The sequence below is a fragment of the Bubalus kerabau genome, chromosome 22, assembly GCF_029407905.1.
Source record: "Bubalus kerabau isolate K-KA32 ecotype Philippines breed swamp buffalo chromosome 22, PCC_UOA_SB_1v2, whole genome shotgun sequence".
NCBI lineage: Eukaryota > Metazoa > Chordata > Mammalia > Artiodactyla > Bovidae > Bubalus > Bubalus kerabau.
In genome coordinates this window covers 36,534,781-36,560,799 of record NC_073645.1, presented here as the reverse complement: position 1 = coordinate 36,560,799, position 26,019 = coordinate 36,534,781, and the positions used below count along the sequence as shown (strand labels likewise).

General features: G+C 37.7%; 1 protein-coding gene and 1 long non-coding RNA gene across 6 annotated transcripts; one reads left to right on the top strand and one right to left on the bottom strand.

Annotated features, from left to right (window-relative positions):
* The first annotated feature begins 325 nt into the window (after nt 1-325).
* On the top strand, nt 326-25,261 carry DCLRE1A (DNA cross-link repair 1A). 3 transcript variants are annotated; one of them, XM_055560667.1, is made up of 11 exons: nt 326-464; nt 980-1,440; nt 1,630-2,088; nt 4,905-6,593; nt 8,317-8,450; nt 9,514-9,632; nt 13,294-13,434; nt 16,871-17,016; nt 18,070-18,224; nt 23,199-23,340; nt 24,659-25,261. In XM_055560667.1, exons 2-11 carry the CDS (start codon nt 1,419-1,421, stop codon nt 24,817-24,819), a joined length of 3,168 nt encoding a protein of 1,055 aa, XP_055416642.1. In that variant the 5' UTR covers nt 326-464; nt 980-1,418; the 3' UTR covers nt 24,820-25,261. The 3 variants fall into 3 exon arrangements, with proteins under 3 accessions (XP_055416642.1, XP_055416645.1, XP_055416643.1); XM_055560670.1 differs by having other exon boundaries at nt 1,531-2,088; XM_055560668.1 differs by having other exon boundaries at nt 980-2,088.
* Nucleotides 834-5,543, bottom strand: LOC129636932 (uncharacterized). 3 transcript variants are annotated; one of them, XR_008707220.1, is made up of 3 exons: nt 5,405-5,543; nt 4,967-5,084; nt 834-1,044 (listed from the first exon to the last, which is right to left on the bottom strand). It is a non-coding gene; the product is annotated as an uncharacterized LOC129636932 (long non-coding RNA). The 3 variants fall into 3 exon arrangements; XR_008707219.1 differs by having other exon boundaries at nt 4,967-5,068; nt 5,405-5,541; XR_008707221.1 differs by having other exon boundaries at nt 4,967-5,174; nt 5,405-5,539.
* Nucleotides 25,262-26,019: the final 758 nt, after the last annotated feature.

Here is a 26,019-nt window from a genome sequence, read left to right as displayed (position 1 = left end):
CCAGCGGGACGGTCTCGTGTGGAGCCAGAGGAAGCGCTTTATTGTTCTTTGGTTTCCAAACCGCACATTCGCCTCCCTTTCCACCAGCCCCACTCTACGCTAACGGCACTTTGTTCAAAGGCTAAAGTGTAAATAGGCGCAATTCCCAGGCACGTAATTAAACTACCTTCCCAAGCTACCCCGCCCCTCCTAAGTCTTCTCGCCCCAGGGGAGCCTGGACATTCAGAACGCCAGATTCAACAAGGAAAAGGCCACTGGGCCGGTCTAGAAGCTCCAAGAGAACAATTCCCCACCCTTCAGTTTGGAAATTAGCAGGTTTTAGAACTAAAATAAAACGAAATAAATCTGTAGAACTTAAAGGGCCCAAACTTTTTTTTTCTTTTCCAAGTTCCCCTTTTAGACCGGGAACAGCCGATTCGACACAGCATTGGTCACGGGAAGCTGTTCCCGCCACGACATGAAAGGTAAAGGAGTAGGCTTTTTTAAGTTGGGAGGGACTGACCAATGGCTTGGCTTTTACATGAACGCCGCATTTTATTACCAGGGAGTGCCGTGAAAGTGCAGGAGCGAACACGGGGACCGGGCGGGCGAGGGGTGTCGGGGGGAGCGGACGCAGCTGGAGCTCCTCGCATGGAGGTGGGGGTGGTGAGGGTGGCAGGTGGGCGCCTGCCCTCAGTAGAGGCGGGGGGGCACCGATGGCTTTTGCGGAGCGGGCTGTGTTGGCAGCTCCCTCACTCCCAGCCCTGGGGAATGGAGGGGAATGAGGGCCCCCTCCACTGGCCTTGCCGTCTCTAATGCCCAAACAGGAGGTCGAGCCGGTGGGTGTCATCAGGCAGGTGAACCTTGGTTTTTGAGGCTGGTGGGAAAGAAAGCTGATCACTTGCAGGCAGATCACCTCTGCGATCTGAAGTTAGGCGTGTGGGTGGTCTCGATGCAGGTACAACTTCTCATACTTGAATTTTGTTTGTTCATTATGCAGTCTTTGTTCATTGCCGCTGGAGGAAGATACTGGACTGACCCAGGAAACCGAAGGTGTTGAATGACCTGGAGTCACGGATAAGGGCTATTACTTTTCTTTTGCCAATCACACACATTTGATTATGGTGTTACTAGCAAGCTGAAGTAGCCATTAAGTGTTTGGAACACCTGCTGAGTCAGTTGCCTAGGGACTGTGGTTGGATTTGTGATTTGGACTGTTGTCCAGCTGAAAAAGAATTGACAGGAGCTTTATAAGGATTTTACAAAGCTCCTTCTAAAATTAGTCTGTTAAACCTATGATTTCCATTAGGACTTGGTATTCAAAGTATTACTGATTCTTACTTTTATGAATCAAGTCCTGGAAAAAGCCAAGAGACCTGAATGAAGTATACACAATGGAAAACTCAGATGCTACCCCTGTTAATTTTACTGTGCTATAAATGGAACAGCAAGTGTTCTTAGGTAAGAGGTTTGTGGTTTCCCAATATATTCATTACCAGAGCTTTAGAGTCCCATTAAGTTAGTAAGCTTTTGTTACTTTTTTTTCCTCAGCAAAATAATTCCCTTTAATAATTTTGTAACAAGAAACAGATTGTCAACTTGCTTAAGATTAGTGCTTTTTTAATGATCAGTATCATTTTGCCATGTTAGAAGATGCTTTTTTGGAAGAAGACATCTGGGAATACAAATCCAAAAGAAAACCAAAACGAGTACATCCAAATAATTGCTCTGAGAATATTCCAGATTCTGTTGAAAAAGCAACAGATGGACAACACCAGTCAAAACGAAACAGAAATAAAAAAAGGACTGTAGAAACTAAAAAGAAGGTCAAGACACCGGAAACATGCCTTAGAGAAACAGACAGTCAGACATCTGTAGCTTCCAGTCAGAGCTCCATTTGTGGAGATGGTATTCAACAGTGCCAAGACACGGAGGCCACTCCAGAAAAGCGCTGTAGGACTCAAAAAAACAAACATATGTCTCCAAAGACACGACCGGTTTATGATGGGTACTGTCCCAACTGCCAGATGCCTTTTTCCTCCTTGCTAGGTCAAACACCTCGATGGCATGTTTTTGAGTGTTTGGATTCCACACCAGTCTCCGGAACAGGTAAGATTCCAAAAAAGACAGTGGGCTCGAAATAGTCAACAAGACCTGAGTGAGGCCAGACTTAACAATCTGGAAGGAAGGAAGGAAGGAAACCAGATAAGTAGTAAACCGGAAGTGAGATGAGATACTCTTAGGAATGACTCACCTTTGAAGGAAACAAGATGATGCATTGTTACCCTTCTTGTGAGGGTAAAAAGATACTAGTCATTGGTATAACTGTAGAGAGTATTGCAAACCTGAAAAACAGTTTGAATGGGGAATTCCCTGGTGGTAAGTGGTTTGGGCTCTTTTCTTCCACTGCAGGTGGAATGGGTTCAATCCCTGGTTTGAGAACTAAGATCCTATAAGCCTCATGGCCAAAAAAGAAAGTTTTAATGCATTTTATTATTTCATAAGAGTTCCAAAACATCTGTGATTTTTCATAAATGTTAATTGAGCACATAGTAGGCTACTTTTACCTGCATAAGGTAGGTGGTATTGACATCTAATGGGCTTCCCAGGTGGCACAGTAGTAAAGAATCCACCTGCCGGTGCAGAAGACATGGGTTCAATCCCTGGGTTGGAAAGATCTCCTGGAGAAGGAAATGGTAGTCCGCTGCGGTATTCTTGCCTGGGAAATCCCATGGACAGAGGAGCCTGGTGGGGGTGGGTACAGTCCCTGGGGTTGCAAAGAGTCAGACATGACTTAGCGACTGTGTTGTGCTTAGTCACTCAGTCGTGTCCGAACCTTTTCGACCCCAGACACTGCACCCCTCCAGGCTCCTCTGTCCATAGGGATTCTCCAGGCAAGAATACTGGAGTGGGTTGCCATGCCCTCCTTGACTTAGTGACTAAACAACAGCAATTGATATCCAATAGAGGTGAAATGAAGTCGCTCAGTCATGTCCAACTCTGCGACCCCATGGATGTAGCCTGCCAGGCTCCTCTGTCCATGGCATTTCCCAGGCAAGAATACTGGAGTGGGTTGCCATTTCCTTGGCCAGAAGATCTTCCTGACCCAGGGCTAGAACCCAGGTCCTCCTCATTGCAGGCGGACTCTTTACCATCTGAGCACTTGGTGTTCTTAAAAGTTGAACAATTTGCCCACATTATATTTTGTGAAACAGACTTTTAGAGAATCATGAATGTAGTCCACAGGATTCTTGAAGTCAAGAATACCATACATTCTTAATGTACAGAAAGAAGAACTAGGAAGGAGTGTTAGTTTATTAAGATTCTAGTAAATAATTGTGCCAAATGAGAACTGAAGTAATATTACATTTTTGTTACCTTTTAAACTATATAGTTAAATGTCATGTTTAATATGTAGAATTAAATGTAATACGTAGAATTAATATGTAAATTAAATGTAATATAAATCCTACTTATAGTATATGGAGAATAAGTTGTTATTGATGATTTATTTTGTATATTTTAAAGTTATATACCATATATAAAATTTTAAATCTCAGAGAATTAAAATTCAGTAAAATAAAAGTAATGTTCAATATGGCTTTCAGTTAACTATGATTCAAAAGACATTTTATTATTAACCTCTAGTTCTCATTTTAAAGTACTGCAAAGATGCAAAATAACAACAACAACAAAAAAACTGGCACTAGTCTTTCCTGTAAAAGTGAAAGCCTCAACAAATGCTAGTAATTTGGTTTTCAGTGGCTTGAAAATCAGAAATTGAAGTCCCATAATGAGCCCCTCAGGGTAAAATGTCTTACAGATGAAGCCACCTCAAAGAGATTTTTCTCTTTGCTTTTCACTGATAAACTCCTTTGAACAGAATCTCAGGTGGATTGTTCTTGAGTTCTTTAACATATACTTTTATGAGCTAGTTTTAAGTTTTAAGCAATGAAGTCTTCCAATTTAATGTAATATCTTTTTTGGAGGTGAAAGTCGCTCAGTCATGTCTGACTCCTTGTGACCCCATGGACTATACAGTCCATGGATTCTCCAGGCCAGAAGACTGGAGTGGGTAGCCTTTCCCAACCCAGGGATGGAACCCAGGTCTCCCACGTTGCAGGCAGATTCTTTACCAGCTGAGCCACAAGGCCAGCCCTTTGGAGGTGGAGGGAGTCATTTTTTGATAGGCCTGGAAGGTGACATACAAGGGGGAGGTTATGCCAAGACGGTTTCCATACTGTTTCTCAATCATAATAGTATGCCAGGGGAGTTTCCAGATTACTTAAGCCTTATTATTAACCAATTTATCAAATTAAATTGCAAATCTACAACAGAATCTAAAATGTTTAGTGTGTGGACAACTCTGATTAAGATTGGTATTATTGTTTTTGTATACAGTGTGAATATTAAATAATGGAACCTAATTTGGTACTGCGGTTGTCATACATCTGTGTTGCCTGATAAGACAAAAATTGGAGTAGAATTTTAGTCTGGAATGTTAAACTTATGATACAGACATACCAGCTTTCTCTCCTTTTTTTGCCTGAGCAATAGAGATGTAGTGAAACTGACGGGATTTCTCGTACAAGCATGACATGCATTTTGGAGGAACTCATCTTTGTGAAAGCTTTTAGTGGGGAGAAAAAGGTGTTAGTCTTAATTTTTTTTTTCCCAAGAAAAGAGTATTTGAAACTTAAAAGAATATTTAAGAATAAGTAGCACCTTGTAAAACCATACTTGATTACTGATAATTGTGTGTTGATTTTTTGTTGGTATAAAGATAGCTGTTGTCCTAAGGCTGCAAAGTAGGGCTGATTATTTACCTGTTAAACCACTTACCTGTTAATTTATAGTGCTAATACTGTCAAAGCTTATTCTGTGCTTTGATCCAGTAATACTTTTTTCTTTATTAAAATTTTCAGAGTGTCCTGATGGTCTTCAGTGTTCCTCAACAATTCCTTCTCATTACCAGAGATACACTCACCTTCTGCTAGCTCAAAGCAGGGCTGGTAATAGTCCTGTCAAGGATCCTTCCCATGGGTCAGGGCCGAGTTTCAGTGAAACTAATTCAGACTTTCTATGTAGCCTTGAGGAAAGATGGTCTCCACATCAGAAACAAACAGAAAACTTAAAAAATGTTTCAACTGATCCCTTGTTAGTGACACGGTGTCTAAAAAGCTCTCAGTCTCCAACTGAAACCAATAAAAAGATTTCTTCTTTGACAAATAGCCAAACTTCCCAACAAGTCCCACAATTTACAGGACATGTTAACAGTGACAAACTGGTAGGAATTGGTTTGCCTCTTGCTGAAGAATTAGACAGCCAAAACAACCCAGAACACAGAAATTTGCCATTGCCAGAAAATGACTTTAGCAACTGTGAAATCTCCTATTCTCCACTTCAAAGTGATGAAGAAACTTACGATACAAGTGATAAGCTGGATGATTCACAACAGGAACTATTTTTCATGGAAAGCTCTAAAGATGGCAGTCTAGAAGAAGATGGCAACAGCTCCAGTTTGTTTAACAAACTATATGAGCCCTTACTGAAGGGCCAGGAGGCCTCCGAAGTGGACGGCTTCTTAACGCAGGATAAACACAATGAAGAAGTGTATAAATGCAACTCTCCTAATGACTCGTCTCAACTTACTTTCCAAAATAAGAGAATTGTTTCACAGGGTCATCCAGCATATACTGATGATGATTTTATGTTGCTTCCACCTGCATTAGCAGAGAGGTTTACTTCTCCTAGTTACCAAGCCTCTAAAGCAAAACCTGATGAGCCAGAATTCCGCTCATCTCAATCAAATAAAGAGAAACAGGTGATTGAAGAATCAGCTGTTTACAATCAAAATTCTCTTCCATTACTTAAGAGTAAAATGTCAAAACGTTTTGAAAACCAGGGAAGAGGGTGTCATTCTTCCCACCCAACCCAAAGTAAAACTAGAGAATTATCAAATAAGAATTCCAGTGCTAAGAACAACGCAAACTCAACATGTTTCTGCAGAAAGGCATTAGATGATATGCTGGACAATAAAGTTCCAGTTTTAAATTCAGAAACATTTTCTAGTACACCTACTGTTGCTAAGCCTTCAAAAATGTTGCCCTCTGGCCCTAAGTGTCATGCAACACAGCCTTCTACTAAGGTAATGAAGCAGATGGATATAGGTGTGTATTTTGGACTGCCGCCCAAAAGAAAAGAGAAATTGCTGGAGGAAAGTTCATTAGAAGGGATGAACTTCAATACAGCTGTAAGTCCTAATGAAAAGAGGTCCCAGCAGCGCAAGAGGAAAGCAGAAAAATCTTTAAGTGATTTAGAATTAGAGGCAAAGAATTTAAGTGAAAGTCAGCCCTCTGTGGAGCTTTCTGATAAGAGGTCACAACGTCAAAGAAAGAGACTTAAAAAGTCAGATTCATTGCAGGAAGGAGGACATCAGAAGAATCCAGGTCACCTTAAGAAGACAGTACCTAGAACAGGCAATTTAAGTAAAGACAAGGCCTTCATAAAATCAGCTCATGGCAGAGTGCAAAGAGAGAACACAAAAATCTCAGAGTCATCTAATGCAGGAGAATTAAGGAAAAGGACATGCCCATTCTATAAGAAAATACCTGGTAAGTCAAAGTAGCAACGCTTAATATATCTACAAAGACGCAACTTCTTTAAACTTCATGTTCATTGCTCATGTTGTGTGCATGTGAAACAATTTTTTGTGTTTCCCTTATTTTTTATGTAACAGATATTTTTTTTTTGCCTATTTAATCTTTTTTTTGGTCCATTTAATTCAGCAAACTTCTACTAAACATATTCTATATACAAAATGGGGCTTCCCTGGTGGCTCAGACAGTAAAGAATCTGCCTTCAATGTGGGAGACCCAGGTTCGATCCCTGGGTTGGGAAGATCCCCTGGAGAAGGGAATGGCAACCCACTCCAGTATTCTTGCCTGGAGAATTCCATGGACAGAGGAGCATGGCGGGCTACAGTCCATGGAGTCACAAAGAGTTGGACACAACTGAGTGACTAACACCACCACCATATACAAGATACTGTACTAGCTATATAGATATTACAGATTTGACAAAAATTAGTATAGATCAGCTTAATACAGAGGAAGGAAAGGATTTCTGTAAGTAACCATGGTAACAGATAGCCTCTAAGAACTTAAGAGAAATGCAAAGTGGCTGGATGGCATCACTGACTCGATGGACATGAGTCTGAGTGAACTCCGGGAGTTGGTGATGGACAGGGAGGCCTGGCGTGCTGCGATTCATGGGGCCGCAAAGAGTCAGACACGACTGAGTGACTGAACTGAACTGAAAAAGCTTCAAAGAAGGAAAATGTCATGGGTTACACAGGTCATAATAAATGCTAACCATTTTTAAACCATGTAATAATTTACTTTCATAATCTTTTCATATTTTTTTAATTCCTTGTGCCTTCATAGAAGAGCTAATAGAGAAATGTGTAGTAAAATGAATTTTATTATTGAAGAAACCAGGTACCCTTCTGAAAAGACTATAAAACTGCCAAAATGCACTTGGTTTCAGGAAGATTCTTTAATGTGCTTTTTTGATACTATAAATTATAATTTGCTCAAAATATTTATGTGAAGAAAAGCATTTATGCACATTTTGATTAAATTTATATATTTAAAGTGAGCCCAGAACTAGTGGGCCATGTGTGGATAGGCCTCTGTTGAATTGTGGAGGTATGCTTATTTACCTGCATATTTTACAACAGCTCAATCTTTTTTTTTTTCATAATTGCTGCTCTAGGGAGCCTTTTTAGGCTGTTTTTTTTTTCTCATTTCTCTTTCTGCTCCCCACCTCCCACAATGAAATTCAAATACTATGGATATCTATTTGCCTATTGTTGTTCTGTGACTCTTGGGAGGGCCAGTGAGATCATTTGGGTCATCAACCATTTTTCTCCTGCCAGAAGCAGGTCAATGTCACCCCTATTGAGATTTCATGTTTTAGAAGAAAGATAGCATTCCCCTTTTGCTGTTTCACAGAAGTAAAGGATTTCTAGGTGCCTAGTAAGTATCATGAAAACATTCAGCTAGCCAAATAACTGGTTTGTAGCTTAGTACTTTTTTTTTTTGGCAAAGTTATTCTTAAAGACTATACTGGGTATATTTAGTGTAAACTTACAAGACTCATTTTCATCTCTAGGATCATCCTTTGATGAATTTATGTGGTGTAGATTTTTAAATTAAATTGTAAAGTTAAGTTGGACATGAGGTGTAAAGGTGTAAGAGCGTTTGCTATATAAGCAAATTGGGTAACTTTTACTTCACTCTTGCTAAAGCAGCTGCTCTGATGTTTTCATTGTAGGAACTGGCTTTACGGTCGATGCCTTTCAGTATGGATGGGTTGAAGGTTGTACTGCCTATTTTCTCACTCATTTCCATTCTGATCATTATGCTGGATTGTCTAAAAACTTCACGTTTCCCATTTATTGTAGTAAGGTAAGTTCTAATATTCTCAATTCTTGATTTTGTGGAAGGCAGTGAATTTCTAAGCAGTTTGATTAAAAAATAATTAAAATTGTAAGATCATTTTTCTAGAAAATATATGAAAAAGCAGATTCCACATTTTAGACTCTAAAATCAAATGAGTTATTGTCGATAGTTACAATAGATTTTTTTAAATATGCTTTATTTTATGGAGACAACAGATAGCTCATGATGTACTGAAACATGTTTCATTCAGTAAATATTTACTGAATGCCTAAAAAGATACTCATGGCAAAATACCTAACTTCGGGGAGCTTACAGCCTACACATTCACCAGTACTCCAGTGGGCTCTCTATTTGTAGTAGAAAAGTAAACAGATGCCTAGAAGTAAGGAGAAGTCAGGGGCTTTACTGTGTCCTAGGCTAAGGTTAGAAAAAGTTTCATGATGAAAGAGACACCTTGAACTAATCATTAAAAGGTGAGCATTTTAATGTGTACTACTAAGGACTTTGGATAGAATTTGATTTAATCCTTAAGTATTCTTGAATTATCCTCTTTTTATTAGTGAAGTGACTGAGTCTTGGAGCGGTTAAGTAGCATGCCCCAAGTCACAGAGCTAGTAATGACAGACACAGAGTTTGAACACAGGTCTGTCTGATTCCAGATCCAGGCAAAAGAAAGAGAAGAGAGCCTTCCAGGTAGAGAAGAGTGTGTGTAAAGGAACAGACACCTGAGAAGTATAGCCATTCCAGGAACTTCAGTTGCTAAAAACAAGCTAAGGAATAACAGTAGATAAACCCACAGAAATGGGTAGGGGCCAAATCATGAAGGATTCTGTGTGTCATGCTGGGTAATAGACTTTTTACAGGTGAGGGAGAAGTCGGTGATAGTGTTTAAGCAAAGTTGTGATGCAGTCATTTTAGAAAGTCCTTCCTGGCATTCTGATAGGTTTACATGAATATATAAGTGAAAGAACAAGGAAATCATTAAGATGCTTGAGTTCTTCAGTAGATATGAAATAAAGACTTAATTAGTGTTTTCATGTATCAGCAATAAGTGCATCCTGTTTTGCAGATAACTGGCAATTTGTTGAAGAGCAAACTTCATGTACAAGAACAATATATCCATCCATTGCCAATAGACACTGAATGTATAGTGAATGGTATCAAGGTTATTTTGCTAGATGCCAATCAGTAAGTATTAAAGTTACCTCACTGACAACCTGTTTTTAAATATTCAAAAGGAAAACACATTGCATGGTTATTTAAGAACTTTTTGTTGAAACTATTAGCTTGATATTTCTTAAAACAAGTGAATCATTTTGATATTTGGCAAATCTTATATATGGAATTTAGAAAGATGGTAACAATAACCCTGTGTACAAGACAGCAAAAGAGACACTGATGTATAGAACAGTCTTATGGACTCTGTGGGAGAGGGAGAGGGTGGGAAGATTTGGGAGAATGGCATTGAAACATGTAAAATATCATGTATGAAATGAGTTGCCAGTCCAGGTTCGACGCACGATACTGGATGCTTGGGGCTGGTGCACTGGGACGACCCAGAGGGATGGAATGGGGAGGGAGGAGGGAGGAGGGTTCAGGATGGGGAACACATGTATACCTGTGGCGGATTCATTTTGATATTTGGCAAAACTAATACAGTTATGTAAAGTTTAAAAATAAAATAAAATTTTAAAAAAAATAAAATAAAATAAAACTGTTTAATCAGAAAAAAAAAAAAAAAAAAAAAAAAACACAAGTGAAATGTGTTTCTTCTTTTGGAAAAACAAAATATACCCAATACAGAAACAAAGATTAAATGTAGAGAGATTCTCTAAGTGTTCTCTAACCCTTTTTTAATACAGTTTAATTACTGTGCTTTACATATGAGACTCTTATTTTTTTTTAATCTTTTAACATATTGCTGCTGTTCTTTAAGAGATAACCTTTTGCCATTTTCTTTAATATCACTTATATAAATTAACAGCTGGTACTCCATTCAGATTCTAGAGGATTTTTTTTTTCCTTTAAGAAATCCTTTAGGTTTTTGATACTAAAGATTTGGAAGATTTTTTTCTTGAAAGAATTTTTTCTTTTTCGCCTCGTTTTTTTAAATGTTAAGTACTGTCAGGATTCACAGTGCCAAAATACAACTGGCAGTCAGCTACGCATCTTTACACTTTCCGTGGAATGTTATCCTTATGTACCTTAGAGATCATAGATACCTGGAGAATTAAAATTAAAACTAAACCAAAGTCTCCTAAATTCCAGGCCAGTGCTGTTTTTTTCAGATTGCCTGTGAGATTTTATCTGCTAACTTTGCTGCTGTTTATTTTTTTAATCACCAATTATAACAACTCCAGTTCTGATTTTTTTTTTTTTTTTGGTGAACTTTATTGAGGTGTAATTTACATAAATAAAATGGACCTATTTTAAGTCTTTGTTGAATTTTGACAAAACTATACACCCATGTAATTCCCACCACAATAAAAATATGGAAAATATTCCCTACCACAGGAGTTTTCCTTGTGTTCCTTCCCAGTCAATCCCAAACTCCAACTCGGACTCAGAAAATCTTGTTTTCTGTGACTGTGGATTAGATTTGTCTTTACTAGGGATTCATCTGAATGAAATCATATAGTAACTCCTGTTTTGTATCTGGATTCTGTCACGTGTTGCATTTTTGAAATTCATCCATGCTGTTATGTGCTCCTTTTTATTGCTGCGTAGTATCTACTGAATGACATAATACAATTATTTTATCCATTCAGTTCTTGATGGACAACTGATTTTTGTTCTTTGACTTTGCATCCTGAGACCTTGCTAAACCTGATCATTAGTTGTTGTAGGTTTTTTTGTATTAATAGATTCTTGAAAATTGTCCACATATGTCTACAAATAAAGATGATTTCGTTTTACTTCTTTCTTTCCATTTAGATTGGTATTTTTTCTCTTATTTATTTTACTGGATTAGACCTTCAGATAATGTTAAATGTAAGTGGTGAGACCAGACATGTTCCCATGTTCTTAATCTTAAGAAGAAAGTATTCAGTCTTTCTCCATTAAGTATGATGTTAGCAATAGGTGTTTCATAGATGCCTTTTATGAATTTTGAGGAAAATCCCCTCTGCTGGAAGTTTGTGATAATGAATGGGTGTTGAATTTTGTCAAATGTTTCTTTGGCATCTATTGAGATTATAATATAATTTTTCTCCTCTATAATGTTAATGTGGAAAATAACAAAAATGGATTTAAACCAGCCTTATATTACTGAGATAAACCCCACTTAGTCTTCATGTATTACCCTTTTTGAAAATTTATAGGTAGATTTGATATGCTAATATTTTGTTAAGGAATTTTGTCTTTTTTACAATGTCTATTGGTCTACAGTTTTTTAAAATAATACTTTTGTCTTACTTTGATATCAGAGTAATACTGACCTCATGAAGTATATTCCCTTCTGCTCTATTTTCTGAAATGTGTCATATAGTAATTGTTATTATTTCTTCCCTAAATGTTTCATAGAATTCTCCAGTGAAGTCACTGAGGTATGGATTTTGGGTTCAGGGAAAGGGAAGTTTGTAATTATTTCCTGCTGCTGCTTCTGCTGCCAAGTTGCTTCAGTCGTGTCCGACTCTGTGCGACCCCATAGACAGCAGCCCACCAGGCTCCGCCATCGCTGGGATTCTTCAGGCAAGAACACTGGAGTGGGCTGCCATTTCCTTCTCCAGTGCATGAAAGTGAAAAATGAAAGTGAAGTCGCTCAGTCTTGTCTGTCTCTTCGTGACCCCATGGACTACCTTGCCATTGCCTTCTCCAGTTATTTCCTGTGTTTTCCTAGAATTTAAGAGTCTGACTCATAGCGACCCCGTGGGCTGCAGTCCACCAGGCTCCTCTGTCCATGGGATTTTCCAGGCAAGAATACTGGAGCGGGTTGCCATTCCCTTGTCCAAGGGATCGTCCTGACCCGGGGGTCGAACCAGGGTCTTCTGCATTGCAGGTAGATTCTTTACCATCTGAGCCACCAGGGAAGCCCTAACAACCCATGGGACCTGTGACCAACCAGGGAAGCTCAGCTGAGCCTTAGTATCCAGGGATTGTATTGAAAGTCAGTAGTGTATAATTTTGGAGAAGGCAATGGCGCCCCACTCCAGTACTCTTGCCTGGAAAATCCTGTGGACCGAGGAGCCTGGTGGGCTGCAGCCCATGGGGTCGCTACAAGTCGGACATGACTGAGCGACTTCACTTTCACTTTTGACTTTCATGCATTGGAGAAGGAAATGGCAACCCACTCCAGTGTTCTTGCCTGGAGAATCCCAGCGATGGTGAGCCTGGTGGGTCTCACAGAGTCGGACACAACTGAAGCGATTTAGCAGCAGCAGCAACAGCAACAGCAGTGTATAATTCTAGCACCCATATGACTGACCTCAGTACTCAGACTCCAGTTCCACTAAAGCAAAAAACAAGTATTCACCGCTGTTAGTAACTATCTGATCAAACTAGTAACACATGGCCCAATGTGTGCGGCATCCAAAACACTCTTAGCAGGCAGAATGCTCCAAGGACTCAAAACTCATCTCCCAAGGACTAGTCCTAAAGACAGGCCTTTCTTGAGGATGTGTGGAGTTTTACCAGCCTTGGCCTGCTGAATTAACCTTTTCCTGCACACCAATTTTTTGCGTATGTGACATAAATTCCCTTACATTAAAATGCTACACTTCTCTGTAGTACAGTGCTATATCATTGTGGTCAGTTAATAAAGTGTGTTAACTTGTTGATATTGAAATGAATACTCTTTCTCTAGATGCTTTGATCTGTGTAAATAATATTCCTTTGAAACGTTTGTGTTCAGCTGTCCGGGTGCTGTCATGATCCTTTTTTGTCTTCCTGACGGTCATGTCATACTACACACGGGAGACTTCAGAGCAGACCCCAGCATGGAACGTTCTCTACTCGGATGCCACAAAGTCCACACGCTTTACTTAGATACAACGTAAGAGAAGCTTTGTTTGTGTGCTTCTTTTTTCCACTGACAGCATTTCCCTGTATATTATGAATAATTTGAGCTTGTGCTTAGGTAATCAAAGGAATGACTTATTGTCAATTATCATTTTAAGTACTTACAGAAAGATGGTTGAAAAAACATACACTTAGGACAACTCTGGGATTACATGTCTTAATTGACTCCAGCTCAATTTTTTTTTTTTTTTGGTAATATCCCTTTGAAAATATGGTTTGTATGAGAATCTTGTTGCTGAAACAGGGAAGGAAAATTTGAAATTTGGGAGCAAACTTTAGGAAAACATCCTTTAAGGTTATCCTTTCAAAGTATCTGTGTAACAATTAAGTGTGATTATGAAGAAAAGAAAATAGAGAATGAGGTCTGTGTCTGAATATTCAGAATTATGTTGTTCCTTTCTCCAAAAGGTAATCTATAAGCAACAGTCTTGAATTCCTAAGTGCTATCAACATTATAGTATAAGCCATTGTCTTTTTGAGTGCATGCATGCTAAGTCACTTCAGCTGTGTCTTTCTCTTTGCGACTCCATGAACCGTAGCCCACCAGACTCCTCTGACTAATAGGATTCTCCAGGCAAGAATGCTGGAGTGGGTTGCCATTTCCTCCTCCAGGAGGATCTTCCCAACCCAGGATAGAACCCATGTCTCTTATGTCTCCTGCCTTGGATGGGGGTTATTGACTACTAGCGCCACCTAGGAAGCCCCATTGTCTTTTTCAGTTCAGTTCAGTCACTCAGTCGTGTCTGACTCTTTGCAACCCCATGTACTGCAGCACACCAGCCCTTCTTGTACATCACCAACTCCCGGAGTTTACTCAAACTCATGTCCATTAGGTCGGTGATGCCATCCAACCATCTCATCCTCTGTCGTCCCCTTCTCCTCCCACCTTCAATCTTTCCCAGCATCTGAGTCTTTTCAAATGAGTCAGTTCTTCCCATCAGGTGGCCAAAGTATTGGAGTTTCAGCTTTAGCATCAGTCCTTCCAATGAACACCCAGGACTGATCTCCTTTAGAATGGACTGGTTGGATCTCCTTGCAGTCCAGGGGACTCTCAAGAGTTTTCTCCAACACCACAATTCCAAAGCATCAATTCTTCAGCACTCAGCTTTTTTCACAGTCCAACTCTCACATCCATACATGACCACTGGAAAAACCATAGCCTTGACTAGACGGAACTTTGTTGACAAAGTAATGTCTCTGCTTTTTAATGTGCTATCTAGGTTGGTCATAACGTTCCTTCCAAGGAGTAAGCGTCTTTTAATTTCATGGCTGCAGTCACCATCTGCAGTGATTTAGAAGCCCAAAGAATAAAGTCTGACACTGTTTCCACTGTTTCCCCATCTATTTGCCATGAAGTGATGGGACCAGATGCCATGATCTTCGTTTGCTGAATGTTGAGCTTTAAGCCAACTTTTTCACTCTCCTCTTTCACTTTCATCAAGAGGCTTTTTAGTTCCTCTTCACTTTCTGCCATAAGGGTGGTGTCATCTGCATATCTGAAGTTATTGATATTTCTCCCGGCAATCTTGATTCCAGCTGTGCTTCTTCCAGCCCAGCATTTCTCATGATGTACTCTGCATATAAGTTAAATAAGTAGGGTGACAATATACAGCCTTGACATACTCCTTTTCCTATTTGGAACCAGTCTGTTTTTGCTAGCATGTGAGATAAGTGGAATTGTGCAGTAGTTTGATCATTCTTTGGCATTGCCTTTCTTTGGGATTGGAATGAAAACTGACCTTTTCCAGTCCTGTGGCCACTGATGAGTTTTCCAAATTTGCTGGCATATTGAGTGTAGCACTTTCACAAAATCATCTTTTGGAGTTGAAATAGCTCAGATGGAATTCCATCACTTCTACTAGCTTTGTTCCTAGTGATGCTTCCTAAGGCCCACTTGACTTCACGTTCCAGGATGTCTGGCTCTAGGTGAGTGATCACACCATTGTGGTTATCTGGGTCATGAAGATCTTTTTTGTACAGTTCTTCTGTGTATTCTTGCCACCTCTTCTTACTATCTTCTGCTTCTGTTAGGTCCGTACCATTTCTGTCCTTTATTGTGCCCATCTTTGCATGAAATACTCCCTTGGTATCTCTAATTTTCTTGAAGAGATCTCTAGTCTTTCTCATTCTATTGTTTTCCTCTATTTCTTTGCACTAATCGCTGAGAAAGGCGTTCTTATCTCTCCTTGCTGTTCTTTGGAACTCTGCATTCAAATGGATATACCTTTTCTTTTCTCCTTTGCTTTTTGCTTCTTTTCTTTTCACAGCTATTTGTAAGGCCTCCTCAGACATCCATTTTGCCTTTTTGCATTTCTTTTTCTTGGGAATGGTCTTGATCCCTGTCTCCTGTACAGTGTCATGAACCTCCGTCCATAGTTCTTCAGGCACTCTGTCAGATCTAATCCCCTGTCTTTTTATTATTGTTAAAATACCTCTGATTGGTTTTTCAGAAATGATGTTAACTATTTCAATCTGTCTCAGTAAGACCTGAGTTTGGATGGCATATTTTAGTAAGAGATGATCTTCCATATCCAGTTTTCTAACACTATTGCTAATTTTTCCATCCTTCTATATGTACTTAAATACTAGGTGAATTAAGAAAATAATGTTTTAAAAGAAATCTTTTTATTGTTACTTTAGTCTACATACCATTCTGAATTTCTTTGTGGGTTTTTATAGGAGAGAAGACTGAGTTTTGTCTGCTCTTATAGCTGACCAGCAAAGAGTATATTTCTTTGATGTTTATACTTTATGAGTTTTTTAGTGAAAAAGTGCTGAACTTTCATGTCAAATATCTATAGTAGTGTTAAAGTTAATACTAATAGTACTATTTTTCATTGGGTGTTATTATATTGAGGTAGACACAACTAGATCTGCTATATTCCTATAATACTATATATATTTCTGTATCTCCTAAGAGAGAATAACAACCATGTGAATATTAACTACTTGATTTTGTGCTACTTCATCAAATTCATGTTCAATTTCATTATTAAAAATATATATTTTTGATAAAGCAGAATTCTTTAGTCCATAAAGACAATCCCTATCAATAGTATTTTCTTTGATAGGGCTTGGGGTTAAGAAAAGAAGATATTAAGGTTTACAATTCATAGCTAAAATAGCTAAGTAGAAATATTCTTGAAGGAAGAAAATGCAGTTTTTTTTATTTGAGAGTGATAAATATAATGAAAAAGGTACATTGAAAATGTGAAATTCCATCATAAATAATCAATAGCTGTTAACAAATATTTTAACCACAGGCACTGGTGAGGTAACTGCAGAGGTGTTAATACACTATCCTGCTATTGTATGTAATTTTGACAAAGCTTCTTTTGTAAAATAGCATCCGACTTAATGCTATGGCTTTCTTGTTGTTCTCTTAGTAAGACTGTACTTACATGTTACAGATATTGCAGCCCGGAATACTCTTTTCCATCTCAGCAAGAGGTTATCCAGTTTGCCATCAACGCTGCCTTTGAGACTGTAACTCTAAACCCACGGGCTCTTGTTGTCTGTGGCACTTACTCTATTGGAAAAGAGAAAATCTTCCTAGGTGCGTGATAGCTATAGCTAATTTACATTACTGTATTACAAGGATCAGATTCTTTTTGCATAAAGCCCTTTCAAGCTTCGTTCTTGTGCTCGATATTTATTTCCTGAAACAGTTTAGTATTACCTTTGAAGTTGAAGAAAAATTTGATAGAGTTTAATTCCTTTAAACTTTGAAAGACTTAATGGAAACATTTGATAAGTCTGTTTATGGTAGCCTTTATATCTACAAAGTGTGTATAGAGCAAAAGCCCACGCTACATTAATATTTTAGCAGACTGAGAGATGACTGGTGCATAGTTTCACTGCACTTTTTGATGATAATTATCAATTAATTATTTTAGAGAACAGGTTTAGTTTTTGTTCCTAAATGATTTCTGGAAATGCAACTGTAATTTTTCTAGATTAGTATGGTACTATTTTGCAAAGTATTTTCCATTTCTTCTTAACTGTGGTCCCATAATGTCAAATACTAAGATGTAAAATGATAAAGTCAGGGTTTTAACTCCTGCAAACTTATTTTTTCCCCCTCCCTCAACCCCTTTCCATCCATCTTTTATAATTTTGAAAGACTAGTTCTTTAAAAATAAGTTATTGGATTTCTCACAATTTATTCCTTATGGTTCTGTTGCTCAGTCGCTTCAGTCGTGTCCGACTCTGTGCGACCCCATAGACGGCAGCCCACCAGGCTTCTGTCCCTGGGATTCTCTAGGCAGGAACACTGAAATCTGTTGCTATTTCCTTCTCCAATGCATGAAAGTGAAAAGTGAAAGTGAAGTTGCTCAGTTGCGTCTGACTGTTAGCAACACCATGGACTGCAGCCTACCAGGCTCCTCCGTCCATGGGATTTTCCAGGCAAGAGTACTGGAGTGGAGTGCCATTGCCTTCTCTGTTCCTTATGGTTAACCAAGAAAATTATTCAGCCTTTTTGAGACATTATTGCACAAGTGTGAATGTTTTTAATTTCTATTTGGTAAATTCTTGTTTTAAAGTTGATTAAGTTGTTATTTAATCTTTTCATGAACTATAACTTATTATTTTTGAACTTTTCCTGTAGCCATTGCCGATGTTCTGGGTTCAAAAGTAGGCGTGTCCAAAGAAAAATATAACACATTACAGTGCTTCAATATACCAGAAGTTAGTTCCTTCATCACTACAGACATGTGCAATTCACTGGTTCACCTTCTCCCAATGATGCAAATTAATTTTAAGGTAAGCACTCAAGAGATACGTCTTTAGGATGAACTAGAAAAGGCAATCTGATGATTGTAAACTAGAATGCCATTTTACTTGCATTTAAGGTAGAGAAATTCAGTTACAATGGAGTCAAAGTAGTTTGCCCTAAAAAATCTTTTAAGTGAATTTGAAATGTTTTTAAGTTTTTTTGGTGCAGCTGTATAGAGTGATTCATATGCTCACCAGGAGTTTAGGAGCTAGGGAAGGAAGAAACAAAAATAGAAAAATGTATGCATCTCTCTGGTCATTCAAGCCTTGTATTTGTAAGATTATTTTCCATTTCTTCCTGGACGAGTGGGGAAATGAATGAAGAATTCTAAGGCATTCTTTTCTTCAGGTCTATTCTGTATATTATTAAGCCACTATACCATTGATATATGTTGAAAATATATATGTTAGGATTAAATGAAATAGTAGAAGTGTATTTTAAAAGAAAGTTCTAGTGTTAGTTCTGAGGTATAAATTAAGATATATATGATGTGACCTCCCTGTAATTTATGGGGGTTTGTTTGTCAGATTTATTCAGATACTAAGATTCATTCCTTTTACTAACATTTTGACACCTTGCAAAGGAATACATCAAACCTGTGTATTAAAAGCAGTAAAGAACATGATGTACACCAAAAAATATATCTTTAATTTTGTTGTAATATTTATGAAACAATTTTATGGAGCCTTTTGAAATAGCTTAGTAGGTATTGATTACTATATCTGTCATAAATAAGAACACTGATACAGTGTAAGGAAAATTAATATTTTAGTTCTATGCCTTGAGTAAGGAAATTCTCCTCTTTTCATGAGATTATGATAAAATCCTTTTGGCACCTATTTCCATGAGTATGTAATTCATAAAAATCTCAAGGATAATCAAGTCATAGTGTTGTCCATTAGTGTTTAAGCCAGCTTTGCAAACATATGTTAAATTTGAGAGGCATCCAGTTTGCATGGAGGCTAATGAGAATGTTGCTTAATCAAAAAATGAACACTGATATCCTGAGGAGGGTATAACATATGTTTATGATTTTTATCTTACTGTGTTATTTCTTGCTTAGTTTGTTTCATTTGAACAAATGATCCATTTAAGGGGACAAAATGGGTAGGGGAATCAGAATATTATGGAGGTGAAGGGGCTAGAATTTTCAGGAAAGAATGTTTATGAGTACCTTGTGCTGTGGAGAGGTCATATAAGGAAAGGATGACGTTCACAAGGACTATTTCAGTGAAGTAATATTGGAGGAAGCCAGAGGCAGCAGAGGGCTAAGGAATGAATGAGGAGGTATACAGATAGCCAGTAAGCACATGAGAAAAAGAGGATCAGCACTGTTAGCCATCAAGGAACTGTAAATCAAAGCCAGTGAGACACCACTGTACACTCACAGCGATACCTGTAGTAAGGAAGATAGTTCCAGTTGTTGATGAGGATATGGAGAAACTGGAACCTCGTGTACTGCTAACAAGACCGTTAAGTGGTGCAGCTGCTTTAGAAAACAATTTGTTAATGTCTTTAAAAATTAAACATGGAGTGAGTATATGATCAGTAATTCCAGTCCTAGGTATATGCCTAGGAGAATTAAAACATAATGTCCACACAAAAACTTCTACACAGATGTTCATGGCAGCATAGTTCATAGTAGCCATAAAGCTGGAAACAGCTCCAGTGTCCATTAAATGATGGATGGATAAAAAAAGAAGTGTTATGTACATAAAACAGAAATATTCAGCTGTAAAAAGAAATAAATTACTGTTTCATGCTACTGTATGAATAAGCCTTGAGAACATGCCAAGTGAAAGAGACACAAAAGACTACATATTTTGTGATTTCATTTATATGTAATGTCCAGAATAGGTAAATCTGGAGAGAGTAAATAGGTTAGTGGTTTCCAGGGCTTGAGGGAGAGGAGATAGGGAGCAACCGCTAATGAGAACAGTGTTTTCTTTGCAGGGGTGGGTGGAGATATTAATGAAAATGTTCTAGAATTAGACAGCAGTGATAGTAACACAACTTGGTGACTATATCCCAACAACCACTGAACTGTATGTTTAAAAAAAAACAACAAAAAAAAAAACCTAGCAGTTACCTGCTTTGAAGAAAAAAAAAAAGAATATCTGAAATCTTTGTCTTACTTCCATTATTTGTTGTATGTTTTTGGTATTTTTCTGTAGCTCTTCCCCTTCTTCCATTAAAGTGACCAGATATTGATGACATTCTTTTTACAATTTCATATCCTCAAAACGCAGGTGGAGCAGAAGCAGATGTTTACCATCATAAGGCTACATTTTAGTTAGTACTTAAAGCCAATTTTTTAAACTAGGCAAAATAGTTTTATTGCATCAGAGATAATGACTTTTTTGTGCAAATATAAACATGATACAGTTGTCAGGGTTTCTGAGGCCGGCTTGAAAGACTTAGAAACACTGTAAATCAGGGATCCCCAGCCTTTTTGACACCAGAGACTGGTTTCGTGGAAGACAGTTTTTTCACAGACTGGGAGGTGTGAGGGGAATGGTTCGGGGATGATTCAAGCACACTGCATTTCTTGTGTGCTTTATCTCTATTATTATTACATCAGCTCTACCTCAGATCATCAGACATTAGATCCCAGAGGTTGGAGGCCTCTGCTATAAATAATAGCACTCATGCTACCTAGTTCAACATCCCAGGTTCATATAAGTAAGAACGTAATTGACTACCACCCCTGATTTTAACCTGATTGATGGGATGTGGCAAAACATTAGTTATAGATGATTAATTTACATACTGAAAAATAACTTCAGTAGCATCTACTGAAGGCATTTTTATCACAAACTAGTTACCAGTAAACAGAGAAACAAGTCATAGATCAGGGACTCTATGTTGACTAAATCATAATAAAATTCCTCATGATAGCAGTCCTCCAGTTGCGGTTAATGAATGGCTGGTGGTGGTTGCAGGCTTTCCTGTGTGCTTGGCTTAGATGATGATATCCTGTGTTTTTGTTTGTGGCACAGATTAATGATGTTTTTGTGGTAACTCTAATTTGTCTCATAAAAAGCAGAAATTACTTCTGATTCAGTTCTCCCAAGTGTTTTTACAGAGACACATAAGAATGGATAAATTTGATGACCTATTTTTGAAAGTTGGACTCTTAGTTTATGATCTTACATGTATAATTGCTCTAAACCTGGCTCCTGTCATTTTCTTTTCTTTGTGAGGACAGGAAGAGAAGAGGATTAGTAATTAAGCAGAGTATTATATTAGCTAGATCCTAGACTAAGCAAGACAAAAACCTGAAAATTTGCAGAGCCAGGGATATGGTAATGAAAACTTATATATCTGTAACTGAAACTTTTTTTTTGGAGGAGGGATAGTAGTTGGTAAGATATATGACTGTTTAATGGTAGGTGTACAAATTAGCAAAAGATCATTATTTGATATAAAAAAGAAATCAAAGGATTATTATTAATTTGCCAGTGAAATATTAATGTCTGATAAACACAATAAAATCATCAGCCTCTAGATAATAAGAAGAAAAATTTTTTTAAATGATGTGTTTGTCTTCTACCAAATAGGCATACTTTTTAAAAAGGTAGTATTCCTATGCTGAGATTGAGAGAAAGTGGCACTCTTCATCCGCTTATAAGGGAAATTAGGGGCAAATCCTTAGCTATTCCATTTCTAGGAGTTTATAAACAAATAAGTCCTTTCTGAAGAGATCAATCTAAGGTTCCTAGGTGCTGATGGTGTAATAGATGATGAGAGTTTTAAAAAGAAAGAGCACATTGTTTCCATTAAAAAAAAGAAAAGGATTCAGAAAGTGGTGTTTATGGAAGTCTTCCCCTTCTGCTGTAGGCTTCCAGAAGGTGAAGGCTCTGTCTCACCGACCACTTGAACATCAGCCCCTGGAACAGATACTTATTGAATGAATGAATAGGTAGATGAGTGGATTTGTCTTTATGATTTCTTCAGAACTTCCTGCCAGCATCTTTATAAAATTCAGTAGTTTATATGTATGGTTAAAGAAGAAAAAGGAGACTTCTGGAAATCCAAGATGACACTATATACTATTTAGGTTTTTTATTGTTTTAAATAAAACTAGGATGTTATTATGGAGACGGCAATGGCAACCCACTCCAGTACTCTTGCCTGGAAAATCCCATGGACGGAGGAGCCTGGTGGGCTGCAGTCCATGGGGTTGCTAAGAGTTGGACACGACTGAAGCGACTTAGCAGCAGCAGCAGCAGGATGTTATTATAAATTTACATTAAGCCTTTGACACTCTGGGTTTAGTCTTTAGCCAAAAAGTATTAGATTTTTTTTTTTTTTTTTAAATATCCCTCATGCCATTTTGCCTTAATCTGGGTTTTTCTTATCTTTCAAAGGTTGAACCTTGGTCACTGATTTTCTAAGAATCTTACTTAATGTCCTCACTTGTGATAACCTGAGTTTGGAAAGTTCTATTCTGCTCAAAATGTATTAGCGTTTTATTTCTAATTACAGCAGCCTGAGAAGTTTTGCAGTTATTCTAGTTCATGTATAAAGGGTGAAAAGGAGTAAACATTTGATAAGAGCTACTGTGCATCTTACAATGTATGTCTGTGCTGAGTATAATCAGTTGTAAAGTTATTTCCACCTTTATATCCATCCGTCAGTCCTTTATTGGTGTAAATGCATGGAGAGTATGGACTCATATTTATCAGTGTTAGTATCATACCTCTAATAAGGGCGGCAAAAAGTCAGACACGACTGAGCTACTGACACACACACACACACAACTTCAGTTAAGCAAAGGGGAGCATTTTTTTTCCGTTATTTTATTTTCTGGTGAGGAGCACAGCGCTAGGTTTTCCAATGCTCACAACTGAAAACTCCCCCAAACTGTGCTGATGCAACATTTTAATCTTTCTGTTTTATTCCACATTACCCATCTTCACCAACCATTAAATAAATATCTTTTTTTTTTTTTTAAACAGGGTTTACAGAATCACTTGAAGAAATGCGGTGGGAAATACAATCAGATTTTGGCTTTTCGACCGACAGGTTGGACGCATTCTAACAAGTTAACTCGTCTAGCAGATATTATTCCCCAGACCAAAGGAAACATTTCAATATATGGTATATTCATTTTGCTTTTACTCTTAATATTTGGAATTAGTTTACTTTTTTTTTTTTTAAAAAAAAAGCAGTAAAATTAAGATCCAACAAAAAAGAGGTACCAAAGTATCTTTAAGAATTTAACAGGTGAAAATTGCTCCTCACTTTCTAAACCTGTATCTTTAGTACATTGTAAACTCATATAAAGAAGTACAGCTAGTAGGCAATGACTAATACAGAGGAACCCGTGTGTGTTATCAGTGACATGTCGGGGAGGTTGTAGAACTTCCTGGCCAACCCAATATACTACTTGAAAGGAGAAATGGGTGGTACCACTGTGTTTTAAATGATGCTGTGGCACTGAGAATACGAAGACAGTGATGGATGTGGTGACAGCAAGAGTTACACACTTGACTTTAATTTTTTCATCTTTGGAGTACATTAATCATTTCTGTCCTCAGAAATTGGCTTATGACTATAGTGGCCAGTGGAGACATTTTTAGACCCTAGTTTACTCTAACCAGGACCCTTTCTCTGTGGTATTTGATCTTCAGTAAAGAAGATAATGAGATTTTGAATACTTAATCTTTTTTTTCTTTTTTGTTCCTTTTTACGTGTACAAAGCTTGGGGATGGAATCTGCTTACTTGCTCTGGAAGTCAAGAATCTTTTGCTTGTTACCCTTCAGGTTTTACTCATATTTCTTCTAGAATTTTCATGAAATCAGTAGCTGGGCAAAGTGCTAAAGGGAAGAATTGTTTAAAAAGAAAAAATCTATTTACATATAAGAATCTATAGAAATACATATCATTAAGTATCTACATAGAAAAGTAGAAAAGACCCAGGGATTGAACCCAGGTCTCCTGCATTGGCAGGCAGATTCTTGACCATCTGAGCCACCAGGGAAGCTCACGTAGAAAAGTAATAGGATTTTTTAATGTTCAAAAGTGTTTATATAATTTTAATCTTTATTATTTGTAATAGATGATTTCCCTGGTGACTCAGTGGGCAGGAGACATGGGTTCGATGCCTAACCTGGGAAGATACCCTGGAGCAGGGCATGGCAACCCACTGCAGTATTCTTGCCTGGAGAATCCCATATATAGAGGATCCTGGCATGCTACAGTCCATGGGGTCGCACAAAGTTGAGCACAACTTAAGGACTGAACAAAGGAAAAACAATTTGTAAAAAATACTAGCAAATTTTGTTATCAGGAAAAAAAGCACCAAGGAGTTTTTGGCAAAAATACTTGGATTGCTTTCTTTTTCTCTTTTATTTTATTTTGGGTGTGTGCAGTTTTTTTTTATTAGTTTAGTAAGCACTATCTTTTGTATTGCAGGGATTCCTTACAGTGAACACAGCAGCTACCTAGAGATGAAACGTTTTGTTCAGTGGCTGAAGCCGCAGAAAATCATACCTACCGTGAATGTGGGCACCTTGAAATCTAGACGCACAATGGAGAAATATTTTCAAGAGTGGAAACTGGAAGCTGGGTATTGACATTACCCCAAAGGGCTCAGAAACAGTTAAATAACTTAGACCTCGCTTGTTAGTAGTTAAATCTTCAGTGATAATGAAGTATACTTTATGTGAAAAACCTCTTGAAGGTCACTCATTCTGCTTAAGTTCTCATTTACGTTTGAGTAGTATGTTCATAGTGCTGACTACGGAGAGCATCTTAGCGTCATCCATGATAAGTGAGACTGGTCAGCCTAGTACCTTTGTTTTTTGCCCCTTCTTGCGGGGGCTATTGTATTCTGCATCCAGCAGTAGGAGGGGAAACAAAGACAGATTCAGGAATCAAAGAATTCATGATAATGAACTCTGTTGAAAGCATTATATATAAGTAATTACGTATCTTTAAATTTATTTAATATGGGGCATATTTTTATGATAAAAAGTTTATATGATATGCATACTTAAATAAATTAATCTTTAAATATGCTATAGTGTCATTTGTTTTTTAGGATTTATAATTGATGTTTATGTAATTTTATAAAATTTCAGTGACAGTAATTGAACATTTGACTCTGAAGATGACTCAGAGAGCCTAGATAATTACCCAATAAAGGATGGAGAAAAGCTTGCATGAATAATGTTTATCTGGATTGTTTGCTCAAGACATCAGATAACTAAAAGTTTAGACTGCAGTTTTTTAAGTGAGATTATGTAATTTATTTATGAATCTGGATCACCCAAACAGAGATTAAGTAGCTGATCCAAAATGAAAATTTGGGGTAATGCATGTTTTAAATGTTTTAATGGAGTTTAAATAAGAAAACATATTTTTGCATTGGGCTTCCCTGGTGGCTCAGCAGTAAAGAATCCACCTGCCAATGCAGGAAACGTGGGTTCAATCCCTGGGTTGGGAAGATCCTCTGGAAGAGGAAATGGCAACCCACTTCAGTATTCTTGCCTGGGAAATCCCATGGATAGAGGAGCCTGGCATGCTACAGTCCATGGGGTCATAAGAGTCCTACACAAGTTAGCAACTCAACAACAACAACAATTCTTGCATTGCCTCTAACAATGAAATTAATTTAGGGATTTCTTAATAAATGTTTTAATAGAAAATTATTTTCCATAACAGTTTTAGTCACCGGAAGGATGGTACTTCCAATGAAGTTTATTTTCATAAGCTTGGATTTTACTTTGTTACAGAGGTAATTGTTAACAGGGATCACATTAAGGGAGGAAAAG

Coding starts and splice junctions, on each gene's coding strand:
- DCLRE1A (XM_055560667.1), top strand. CDS start 1,419: ATGGAACAGCAAGTGTTCTTAG. Junction 6,594..8,316: donor ATTCTATAAGAAAATACCTG/GTAAGTCAAAGT, acceptor TTTTCATTGTAG/GAACTGGCTTTACGGTCGAT. Junction 8,451..9,513: donor TTCCCATTTATTGTAGTAAG/GTAAGTTCTAAT, acceptor CCTGTTTTGCAG/ATAACTGGCAATTTGTTGAA.